Source organism: Artibeus jamaicensis, unplaced genomic scaffold (assembly GCF_021234435.1).
Source record: "Artibeus jamaicensis isolate MK-2021 breed Jamaican fruit bat unplaced genomic scaffold, CSHL_Jam_final scaffold_847, whole genome shotgun sequence".
In the NCBI taxonomy this organism is placed as follows: domain Eukaryota; kingdom Metazoa; phylum Chordata; class Mammalia; order Chiroptera; family Phyllostomidae; genus Artibeus; species Artibeus jamaicensis.
The window spans coordinates 24,813,526-24,825,195 of NW_026522057.1; the positions used below are offsets into that span (position 1 = coordinate 24,813,526).

General features: G+C 56.9%; 1 protein-coding gene across 4 annotated transcripts; it reads right to left on the minus strand.

Annotated features, from left to right (window-relative positions):
• Positions 1-4,724: 4,724 nt before the first annotated feature.
• MIIP (migration and invasion inhibitory protein) lies at positions 4,725-11,462 on the minus strand. Of its 4 annotated transcripts, none has more exons than XM_053660732.1 (10): positions 11,377-11,446; positions 9,840-10,181; positions 9,302-9,619; positions 8,792-8,876; positions 7,473-7,581; positions 7,342-7,394; positions 6,554-6,683; positions 6,311-6,407; positions 5,290-5,421; positions 4,725-5,046 (listed from the first exon to the last, which is right to left on the minus strand). In XM_053660732.1, the coding sequence occupies exons 2-10, from the start codon at positions 9,951-9,953 to the stop codon at positions 4,996-4,998; spliced, it is 1,089 nt and encodes a 362-aa protein (XP_053516707.1). In that variant the 5' UTR covers positions 9,954-10,181; positions 11,377-11,446; the 3' UTR covers positions 4,725-4,995. The 4 variants fall into 4 exon arrangements, with proteins under 4 accessions (XP_053516707.1, XP_037021628.2, XP_053516706.1 ...); XM_037165733.2 differs by lacking the exon at positions 4,725-5,046 and adding an exon at positions 5,060-5,170 and having other exon boundaries at positions 9,840-10,047; positions 11,377-11,462; XM_053660731.1 differs by lacking the exon at positions 4,725-5,046 and adding an exon at positions 5,060-5,170 and having other exon boundaries at positions 9,840-10,086; positions 11,377-11,450.
• Between the last annotated feature and the right edge of the window lie 208 nt (positions 11,463-11,670).

The following is an 11,670-nucleotide window of genomic DNA, read 5'->3' on the forward strand; positions in this document are numbered from 1 at the left end:
GTCCCCGTCACTCCCCACCTCTCCTCCCAGGAAGCCAAATCCCCTTGATGTCCTGAAAACTGGTAACAGCCTGAGCAGCTGCAGTCTACTGGTGCCGAGTCCCTGGGAGACACTTCAGGTTCTGGGGCCCTGTGGCCTCTCACTTCCCAAGAGCCGGCGTCTATTCCCTGAATCATTTATCCAACGTCTCTTCATTGAACACCCATCACCTGCCACGTGCTATACTAGGATAGAGCTGAGGACCAGGCAGGCTCGGCTCCTGCCCCCAGGACCTTACCACTGGGTGGAATGGCACCATGGACAAGCAGAGGCAAGGCCTCGGACTCAGGGTGCCTCAGCTCCCCAGTTAGACCCTCAGGTCTGTGGGATCAGGGAAGGCCTGTGAGGAGTGGACACGGAAGCCGAGGCCTGGGTAGGAGTTTGGTGGGAGGGAGAGGGAGCCGTGTGGGTGGATCTGGGGGCCGGGGAAGGCAGCAGGCTTAGTAAGAACCAGAGAGAAGCTTCCACAGGAACCCTCATGGTGAGTGAGGCATGCAGCGGGGAGTGGGAGCCCTGGCCCCTCCCCAGCACTGAGTGCCCCCAACACGTTTACATGTTCTCTTGTTCCAGTCCATGTCCCAGCACTAGCATGGGGACTCCGTGGGGACAGGTCCCTGTTGTCACTGTTGTCACCTAGGACAGTGCCTGGCACGCTGTAGGAGCTGGCTACATACACGGTGAGTGAATGAAGGAACGGGTGACGTGTGCAGACCCCATTTCTATGCTCTGATACAGGCAACAGAGAATCAGATCCTCTGTGTATTTCTAAGTGATGAACACAAGACATCCATCCGTTTTGGAAGGGGTGGTGATCTTGTCTTTTGCCTCTGGGATTTATGCCACACTGCAGGAGGGGACAAAAGAGGAAGAGCACTGCCATGTGAAGGAGGGGAAACATGTAAGGTGTCCTGGGCTGTGTGCCTGACCACGAGGCTCCTCCGGTTCAGAGAAATTAAAGCATCCCGTGCGTCACCTTCCTGACGAGGGCGGGGAAAAGGCCAAATCCTGAAGCAGCTCAGCTGCTTCATTAGAGGAACAGCCAAGAACCAGCACCATCTCCGCTGTCTCTGAGCTTAAGTTCTAGACGCTAAGGGATGGGCCTCACGATTTGCAACTTAGTAACACAGAAGGGCAGAGATGCAGAAGTGCAGGGAAGTGGGGGGGGGGGATTGGGGGGGGAATCAGGCTGGGGGTTCAGGGAAGCCTCTGGAAAGGGGAGAGATGAGGAAGGTGAGTAGGAGCTGCAGGGAGTGAAGGTGGGGCACAGGAGAGATCCCACAATCCCAAGCGAGAGGGAGGGAAGGGCCCAGAGAAAGGGGAACGGCTTGCAGGCACCGGGAAAAGCAGTGGGGACACTTCATGGACAGATGGGACAGGCAGGTGAAGATGGAATGAAGTATTATTGCTGGACGCACGAAGCTCTGTCCGGGGGCCTCTGACTTGATCTGTTCTCTTGGGGCCTCGGGCCTTGTCCCCAAACTGAAGCAGTCAAACGAAGTGGCTCTGGAGAGGCAGGTGGGCAACACAAGAGCCAGGGACCCGTCTCTGCGGCACCTCCCTGCAGTGCTTGCGGGCAGAGCAGCTGCCAAGATCCTGTGAGGCGGCTGTGTCCCCACTCCAGCCACTGTTCCAGGCAGCCCCAAGGAGGAGCAAGGGGGCGCAGAGCCCAAAATCAGTACAACAAAGACCAGAGATCTTAGGCTTAAGAACTGTTACGTCTCATCAATTCTAAGATGTGAATTCTTTCACATTTTTTTAATCCTCACCTGAGGACATATTCACTGGTTTGAGAGAGGAAGAAACATCGATATGAGAAACATCAGTTGGTTGCCTCCTGTAGGCACCCTGAGTGGGTATCGAACTCACAACCTAGGTATGTGCCCAGATAAGGAATGGAACCCGAAAACTCTGGGTGCATGGGACGACGCTCCAACTGAGCCCCCAGCTGGGGCATCTCTCCCATTTTAACATCTCTGAAGTCAGCACACGCCCCCTGCCTGCCAGTGTGTCTGGGTGGCTGCGCCTTCCTGGTGGCACACACTCGTCTTTCAATCGCTGGCATCGCAGGTTTGATGCAACCTGGAGACCTTGGGCTGTGACTTCCTGCACACAGAACTGACTAAAAGCAAAAAGGCCAGAAACCCACCAACTTCTCAGAACTGTCCTTCCACAGAAAGCCACCGCGCCTGGCGGTTTAGTGGAGTCTGGACTTTTATGGGAAATACTTATCTTGTTCTGTGTCGGCTGGACTTAAAAACTGACCTCAGCTGTAAGTTTTATTGTTTTGTCTGACAGGCTTCCAGATTCTCTTCACCCTCTGGCCGAAGAATTACTGACACATTTTTTTACTAAGAAATCTGATTTTGTCAGGATGCCTAACAAAACCACCTACACAGGCTCTTCGACTTAAAAGTACACGTGGGACAAAGCCCTGTTTACAAAGGGGCCCGTTCAGGAGACATCTCTCCAAAGATGACACAAGAACAGCCTAGAAGCACATGAAGAGATTCTCAACGTCACTAACCATCGGGAAACACAAACCCAAATGGCAACGAGACCCACCCGCACCGAGACGGCCACTACGGAGCCAGCGGAAGCGTCGGTGAGGGTGTGGAGACACCGGGACCCTGGGGCACCACGGTGGGAATGTCAAGTGGGGCAGCTGCTGTGCCGTCAGCAGGTCCTTGAACAACGTCGCTTCATGCATAACGTTGATGAGATGCCACGGGAACTTACCTGCTGTCTGCATCAATTAGCCTGAGGTAAAACTGGTTTTATTCTACTTCCCTTAAAGTTGCAGCACCTAACTCAGGCACTGAGTGAGGACTTACGGGACAGCGATTCCTCAAGATTAAACATGGAGTTACCATATGATCTGGCAACTCCGCTTCTGGTTGTCGAACCCAAAGAACCGAAAGCAGGGGCTCCGACAGACACGTGTCCACCCACGTTCACGCAGCATCGTCCCCAGTGACCAGACGGTGGAAGCCACCCCAGTGTCATGGATGGATGAACAAAATGTGGTAATCCATACAACGAAATACTACTCAGCCTTAAAAAAGAACTTCTGACTTTGCAACATAAATAAACCTTGAGGACATTCTGCTAAATGACATAAGCCAGTCCCCAAAAAAAGACACTCTGTATGACTGCACTCCCATGAGGTCCCTGGAGCAGTCAAGTTCATAGACAGAAATTAGAGCAGTGGCTGCCAGGGGCTGGAGGCAGAGCAGGGAGCTGTCATTTGATGGCTATGAAGTTCCAGGGTGTTTTTTTTTTTTTAAGATTTTATTTATTTACTTTTAGAGAGAGGGGAGGGGAGGAAGGAAGAGAGGAAGAGAAACATAGATCAATTGCCTCTCACATGGGCTGCATTGGGGGACCTGGCCCACAACCCAGGTATGTGCCCTGACTGGGAATCGAACCGGTGACCTTTTGGTTCACAGGCCATCACTCAATCCACTGAGCCACACCAGCCAGGGCTGAAGTCCCAGTTTTGCAAAATGAAAATAATTCTGGAGATGGTTGGTAGTGATGACTATACAACGGTATGGATACACTTAATGCCACTCAAATGCATATATAAAAATGGTAAATTTCACACAATTAAAAACATATTTTAAAAAATTCCATGTGGAGCCCTGGCTGGTGTGGCTCAGTGGATTGAGCGTGGACCTGTGAACCAGAAGATCGCGGTTCAATTCCCAGTCAGGGCACATGCCTGGGTTGCAGACCAGCTCCCAGCAGGGGACGCACGAGAAGCAACTATACATTGACATTTCTCTTCCTCTCTCCTTCCCTTCCCCTCTAAAGATAAATAAATTTTTTAAAATTCCATGTGGAAAAGACTTTGTTTCTGAGACAATGTCAAACGCAGAGGCCCCGTGTGACCCATGATGGAAAGTCAGTCCAAGCAAGTCAGCAAGAAATAAGGCTTAACGATGAGCCACTGGGATGTGGGGCTTCATCACCTACTGCGGTGTAACCTCGCTTACCGAACACACGTGCTGTGCATGATGGGAAGAGAAAGGGCTTCACGTGCTCTGGGTGGGAACCACGGAGACCACATCCCTAGATCCGACTCTTCTCTAGACCGAGAAGCCTCAGAAAACACCAAGCTTTCTCTGGGCTTCATTTCAGTTCCCCCTTCTTATCTTAAAAAAACAGGAATTTCTTATCTTCCAACCTATGGAGGGAAAGACGGGCTGCTGCTTGATCTAGGAGGGAGATCTGGGCTCTCTGCCGACCTAACCTCCAACTCACCTATAGCTTCTAGGGTTGGGCTCCAGGGGGAGGAGCAGCTGGATGGCGCAGGGACTTCCAGGGAGCCCCTCTAGGAATGGACCCCAGTGCCAGGGACCAAGAAGGGGAGCACTCGCTCACTCCCCACTGTCACTTCAGCCTCATCTAGAGGGGACAGCCTGAGACCCCGAGCCCCTCGCTGAGATGGCTTTTTAGCACTGACCCTGACCTCAGCTTGTCTGAAGAACTCCCGCCTCATCTCCCAGGAGCCATCTGCCCAGAGCTGGGAGCTGCACGAAGAGCCGCACTCCGGGTACTGGGCCCGTCCCACCCAGCACAGGCTGTCAGAGGTATCTCTCCCCAGGTGAGGGGACACAGGGCCGAGGTCAGGGCACCTCCTGGGCCCTGTGGGCGTCAGCAGGACAGACACGGCACACGCGGGAACCTGGAGCTGCAGACAGCACTGAGCTTTATTTCCAAACATGTCATACAATGCCCTTGCCTCCCACCCAGTACCCCTCTGAACCTGGGAAGGACACCCACCTGCCCAACCTAGGAAGGTGGGGCCAAGGCCACCTCCAGCTGAGGGTGGGTGGGGCTCCCGGCATGGGCACCCCGGCAGAAGGGAGAGGCTAGAAGCGATGGCAGGGGCACTGTCTTCCTCCAAGCGGCCAGTTCTCAGGGCTTCAGCCGGGGGGTGCAAGGCTGGGGCACCTAGGGCTCTGACCAGATCAGAGTGGGGGGCGGAACCCGCAGTGGCAGGGCCTGGATGGTAAATGAGGTGGTGTCAGAGGGGGTCACATTGGGGGCAGGTCACCCTAGTCCTAGCCTCATCTCCTTCTGCGTCCTGCTCAGGTGGGACGGGGCAGCCAGCGGGGAGTGCTGCAGCCTGGAAGGGTGCCTTGGGTCAGGGCCAGAGGGACTGGGCCTCTGTGGGGAGACACCCCAATCCCGCCCCGGGACCCTGCCATCCCCGGCATATGCCCCCCCAGGGCACCCAGACCATACCGGGTGGTGAGGGTCCGCCGACAGCTTCTGGTGCTGGGCCTTGGAGGCAACGCAGGACCAGAGGTCCAGGCTCTTGAGGGCTGAGCTTCTCTCAGATTTTGGAGGGAGAATGTCCCAGCCCAGCAGACAGTGCTGTGGGGAGCAAGAGGTTCGGGCACCTGGCGTGGGGCACAGCTCCCCCCAGTCACGGTGTCCCCTGCAGACCAAGGCTCCCGCAGGACAGGGGCGTGTGTCTGCCCACTGGGACGCCCTTCCTAACCCTACCGGCCTGACCGGAGATGAGCGGAGGGGAGGCCGCAGACCCTGACGAAGCGCTTCCCGTGTGTAGGCCTCTACCCCGCACCCAGCGGGTCCCAGTCCCCTGAACTGCTCCGTCTCCCCACACAGACCTGAAGACAGTATCTTGTGCCCATTTTACAGACAAGCAAACCAACTTTCCTTGGCATCCTTTCTCCTTCCCCCAGGCCCAGCTCCCCCAGCCTCAACTGGGAGTGACTGGGGTGCGCAATGACCCGTCCTTCCCAGGAGACACAAAGGACATTATGGGAGGCACTATGGAAGCATCAAGACCTGGGTTCGAATCCCAGCTCTCCTACTGGGCTGACCTTAGACAAGTCACCTCCCCTCTGCCTCAGCGTCCTCATCTGCGAAATGGGACAGTGGCAGAACCTGCACCAGCTGTAGTGGGGCCCCCTGGGATGACCCTTCCAGGGACTGCGCAGGTGGCACACAAGACCTTGATAAACGGGGCCAATTTATGCCAACCCGTGGGCGGACACTTCTCCAGGGCGCCAGAGTGGGGGGGCTGCCCCCCTTCCCCAGGGCACATGCAGAGCTCAGGTCATGGAAGCGACCCAGCCTGAACTCTGCAGCAGACTTTAGCGCTCATCCTGCTTGAGCTCAGCCTCACTGTGGGGCCTTGGCTCAGTCCCTGGCCCTCTCTGGGCCTCGGGCTTCATCTGGGGACCTGGGCCAGACAGGGACAGCCCCACCCCCACCCAGGCCCCACGTGGCTGCTCACCCCGGGCAGGGCCAGTGAGTCGCAGGCATCAAGGCTCTTCCGCCGGTGGATGCGGTACTGGTGCGGGGGGTCCAGGATGGACACTGGGATGCTCACCCTGGGCAGGGATGGCAGTGGGGACAAAGCCACAGCCCCAGGCCCGCCTTTCCCCCCACAAACCGGCGGACCCCAGGCTGACTCCCTCCTCAGCTCCTGCTGCCCTGACAGCTGCCCCCAGGTGTCCTGCCTGCTCTGGCCACTCACCTGACCTGCGCTGGATCCGCCAGGGTCTCAGGGCCCTGCTGGTCCCGTGGCGTCCTGCACAGACGGCAGGGGGTGCCGGGGTCCCAAGGCACCAGAAATAGGCGCCGGTTGACACGGTAACAGTACACACCTGTGAGGCCCATGAGACGCAGCAGCCTCCCCTCAGCCCAGGAACCTAGGTCTCAGCAGAGGCCCCTGCTGCCCCCAATCACATGGGCCCACCAAGCCCTCCACTCCCCCCCCACCACGCACGGGCATGTACACGCGTACACACACAGCATGCAGACGGACTTGTGCCCACACACAAAACACCGAACATGCACTCCTACTCAAACAAGACACGTGCACACACCCGCCGGCACCTTCGTATGTGGAAATGTCACGTGTACAGATGCAAAACAGGGATGGCTTCAGTCACATTCGTGGACACACATGCATGTGCCTATATTTGTAATCAACTTGCACAGAGCACACATACACACACGTTCACACAACCACCCCTTACACACAACTGCACGTACACAGTACATGCGCACATGTGCCTACAGTACAGATTTGCGTGCTCATGACTAAGCTGGGACCACCCCCCACAGACCACACACATGCAGAGAAAAGGGTGTGGGAAGGGGGGGCACGTGGGAAATGAGGCAGCTGGGAAGGAAACGAAGGCTGCCGGGGCTTGGGCAGGCGGGGTGACCCAGGGCCAACCCTAATCCCTCCCTCCCTCCCAGGGCCTGGCTCACCCTGCCTCCCCAGGCCCCAGCGACCTCAGCAGGGTCTATGCTCACATTGGTGGTCTTCCTCGGCAACGGCGCTCTCCCACAGGCCCAGGAGCTCCACACTGCAGAGCGAGAGCCATGAGCCACCCGGCGCCAGAGCCCCCGAGCCGCCCGCCCACTGCCCACCAGCCCCTACTCACTCGGGGTCACTGTGAATGCACTCCTTCCTGTTGGCTTCTCTGAACTCCTGCAGCCTCGAGAAGAAGTCCTCAGGCTCGCTGCTGATGAGCGAGCTGTTGTCCAGAGTCCCTGACGTGGGCAAAGCACAGGGAACTGCTGTGCGGCCAGCGGCCAAGGCTGAGAAGACTCTCAGTGCACTCCGTCACCTGCTGTGCCCCCACCGGGCCTCATAAACCTGAGAGGGACCTGCCACTGACACCACTGGTTTTGTTTCAGGGTCCGTCTACCTTGACGCGTGTCCGACTGTCCAGGCAAAAATGTTTGCAGAGCCCTCACTATGGACCAGATGGTGTTGGGAAAAGACAAAGCCCCTGTGCTCATGAGACTTATGTACTAATACGGTAGCCACAAACTGATCAACAAGGAAACGGGTGACACAACACTGAATGATGACACCTCCCAGGAAATAGAAGACAGCAGCGCCAGGGAAATCAGCTTGGTAGCACAAGGTCGCTGGGAAGGCCTCTCTGAGGGGACGAGCCCTAGGCAGAGGCCTGAAAAAAGGGAGGTAGCCACGCAGACATCCCAGGTAGAAAGCAGAGCAAGTGCAAAGGCCCTGGGGCAGAAGTGTATTTGAGAAACAGCCACGAGGTGAAAGTGGCTAGAGAGGAGTGAGGGATGGGAGGGGAGGAGACGACACTGAGAAGACAGCAGAGGGCTTGGGGACAAGGAGTGACGCATTCAGATCAGCCATGTATTTTTATAGAAGTCCCTCTCTGGCTACTGTAAGGGGAGAGGAGGCACCAGTTAGGAGGTGACTATATCGGCACCTGGGAGAGAAGTAGTCGGACGCCAGAAGTGCGTGGAAGGCAGGGCTGCTGGGAGAGAAGGCAGGACTGGAAGAGCAGTATGTAAAAAGGAGAGACGGAATTGAGGTAGACCCCGAGGTTATGTTTTGACCAATTACTGGGTTCCTAGAGATACCATCCACAAAGCGAGAGAGACCACAGGTGGGGAGAAAATCAGGACCTTGACTTTGGACATGAATGTTATCTTAAGACCCCTACTGTGCCACACCGAGAAGACAGCCAGATATACAGTCTGGGGTTCAGAGGAGCAGGGTCAGCCAGAGTTAGAAAGGGGAGCCAGATGAGCACGCGCTGAGGACCGTCCCCGGCACCGAGCCGGGCGCTGACGGAGGAGAAGGTGCAGAAGGTGCTCAGCCAGGAGGGCGGGCCAGCTGACACACGCAGCAGCACAGAAGGTGCGGGCTCAGGAAGGTGTGCGGGGCTTCCACCCGCCGCTCCAGGGCCAGATGTGTGCACGGGGCGGGCCGCACCTGCAATCCAGTCGTAGCCCAGGTAGGGTCTGAGGCGCCAGCTCTTCTCGGGCACTGGAGACTCCTCGTTGAAGGTCACTCTTAGCTGATGAGGTGAGGAAGGAAGGGTCAGCCCAGTGGGCCCAGCCCAAACGAGGCCCCGGCTTGGGGGAAGGAGAGGGGCCATGTCTTAACTCACACACAAACGTGGGTCCCAAGACTCAGCTAAGGGCTTGGAAACTGAAAGACAAAGCTTTCCACCGGACCTCATACGTGACTTTGGGTACGTGTGGCCCGAGCCTTGGCCTTCCCATGTGTATATTGGGGCTCATCACCTTCTTCCCAAAGTGCAGTCTGAAACACTAACCACCGCTGCTTTCCCAGCTCTCGGGTGGAGCTGGACACACCCCACAGCAGCGCCAGGACCACCTCTTACCTTATAAGAGAGGCCACCCGTGGGTGGTCTGTCAGACAGGGAAACTGCAGTTCAAGGGAGCACCCATCAACAGACGCCCCGCTCCCTGACATTACCTTGGGCAGCTTGCTTTGCTGATCCGGGATGGACCACGAGATCGGAGCCTCCAGCTCTGCTGAACGCTCTGGGCCACTGGAGTCCGAGGTGGTCTCCGATGGTGCCGAGCAGGGCCTCAGCGGGCTCAAGGACTCCTGGTGTTGGCATTTAGGAGGTGGGAGAGAGGTCACCCCCGAGCTGGCCCCGCCAGGAAAAGACATATTGCAGGGGTCACGTTGGCTGGCATCCCGTGGGCAGGAGGCTCTCGCGGCCATTGAGAATTTCTCTTGCGATGATGGCACCTCTGACTTGTAGCTGCTGCTGGAGCCCTGGCTTGACTAGAACAGAGAGACCAGGTCACCCAGCTGGTACACACGAGGCATAAAGGCCTGGGTCCTCAGGCCTGAGCTCCAGCCTCTGCACCCCCTCCCTCACTGGACCTGTTTTCCCATCAGCAATAAATGGGCATGCTATGCAAGATGACCTAGAAACCTGGATTCTGGCTGGAGGGTCAGCAGCCCCCCTTGTCCCCTGGGAGCTCCCAAGACGGGCACCTACCTCTGCAGCTGCCTTGGCCACAGATCGTTGCACGGCATCCTGCCCAACCCACAGCTGCCTCAGGAGCTCCAGGTTGAGCTGCCGCAGCTGCGCCAGGTCCTTGGTCTCCTCCATCCCAGACGTATCGTCTGGCTTCCCACAGCGGATGTTGCTGACTCCTGGGCTGTCAGGTGCCCCTGGGGCTGAGTTCCAGGCCCACCTCTGCTACCTTAAGTCAAAACAGCATGACCTGGTTTGGGAGGCTGCCCTGTGGAGCCAGAGGCCTGGGTTCGAATTCTGCCAACTCTGATACTTCCTGAACAGCCTCAACAAGTTAAGTAACTCCTTGATCAGTTTCCTTATCTGCCAAACAAAGAGGATAACAATATCTACCTCGTGAGCATCAAACAAGCACATGTGTGTTAAATCTCAGTACAGTCCCTGGCACACAGTGAGCATGCAGCTCATGTCTGTTATTACCAGCCTGGCCAGGGTGTGAGTCCGTGTGTGCCAAAAGACAGCGGTGCCCCCTTTTTTTTTTAACCACCTAAACTAAGAAACCAGACCAGTTTAACTTACAGAAGACAATTAGGGCAATTCTACAAATGTAAAGTATTATAATTTGTGAAACTAATGCAAACCAGGCTTCTGAAGGGACTCTTTCCTCTCTCTCTCCTGCCCATCCTTCCTGCTTCCCTTAATTTTTACAAATAAACCAAAGTTCAGAGAAGTTAAGAAACTTGCTCCAAGTCACACAGCCAGTTAAGTGGCAAAGCCAGGATTTGAACCCATATCTAGCTCCCGGGTCCCTGGTCACTCCAGGCTTTCCCTGGAAAGCTGCCTCCTCCCACTCCCAGTCTTTGCCCGCGCGCCCCCCCAGGGATCCAGGCTCAGGGATCCACAGATGCCCCTGGAAGGAGTTTCTGCAGGCTAGGGGGCGGGCTTCCCACTTCCCTCAGATCCCCAAGCCCAGACTCTCCCGACCGGAGAGTCTCCCTCAACCCTCACTCTCCCTTTTGAACCCCGGGTTCACTCTCAGAAACCCTGCCCTGACTTCCCACCCACACTCCACACGTGTGGACCGCCCACACCGGGGGTAAGGGGCTCCTCAGCGCTGCAGGGGCCAGAGCAGAGAGAAGCCGGACGTCCACTGGACACCCCACCCCTCAGGCACACCCCACGGGGAAGGAAGGAGGAGAGAAGCCAATAGGGCCCACTCGGGGCGGGGCGCTGTTGTAGACAAATGGGCCACACAGCCAGATCCTCCCTCATCTGACCAGACACTCTAGGGCTCTACGTTTCCCCACGGGGTTAAAGAGAACGGCCTGCATGGCCCTCCTCCGGCCTTGGAAAGCCAAAAGCTGCGCAAACGCAACGGGAAGGCGACCTGCGAAGATAGCCTGGAGCAGAAAAAGCACAACAGGCAGGCGGACGAGAAAGGGACTCTCAGCACACTTAGCACCTGGAGAAAAATCCATCTTTCCCATCGCGGCCCCCGAAGCCTACACGGGGACACACGCGGGGTCTCCCGCCGAACCCCCGCTACACTAGCACTTACAGCAACAGAACACCCAACCCACGCCAGACCGCCGCCAACACAGTGTGGACCTACTTCTGGTCCATCCAACGTGACGCAGGCCGGGGGCGGGGCCCAATCTGGCTGCCCTGATTGGTCAGATGAGGAGAGGCGCTTGGGAACGTTACTCCGCGTTCAGACGCGGCAGTTTCAACATTGGGGCGGGACTGACAGAGTTATTCAACAGCTGAGTCGTCAATTTCCGAGGTCAATTATTTTTTCCGGAAAGAGGCTGGCTCTGATTGGTCAGAACGGAGCCGGGAATCCAGGCCTGGT

Coding starts and splice junctions, on each gene's coding strand:
- MIIP (XM_037165733.2), bottom strand. CDS start 9,953: ATGGAGGAGACCAAGGACCTGGCGCAGCTGCGGCAGCTCAACCTGGAG. Junction 9,620..9,839: donor TGGCCAAGGCAGCTGCAGAG/GTAGGTGCCCGT, acceptor TCTCTGTTCTAG/TCAAGCCAGGGCTCCAGCAG. Junction 7,582..8,791: donor GGGCTACGACTGGATTGCAG/GTGCGGCCCGCC, acceptor TGCCCACGTCAG/GGACTCTGGACAACAGCTCG.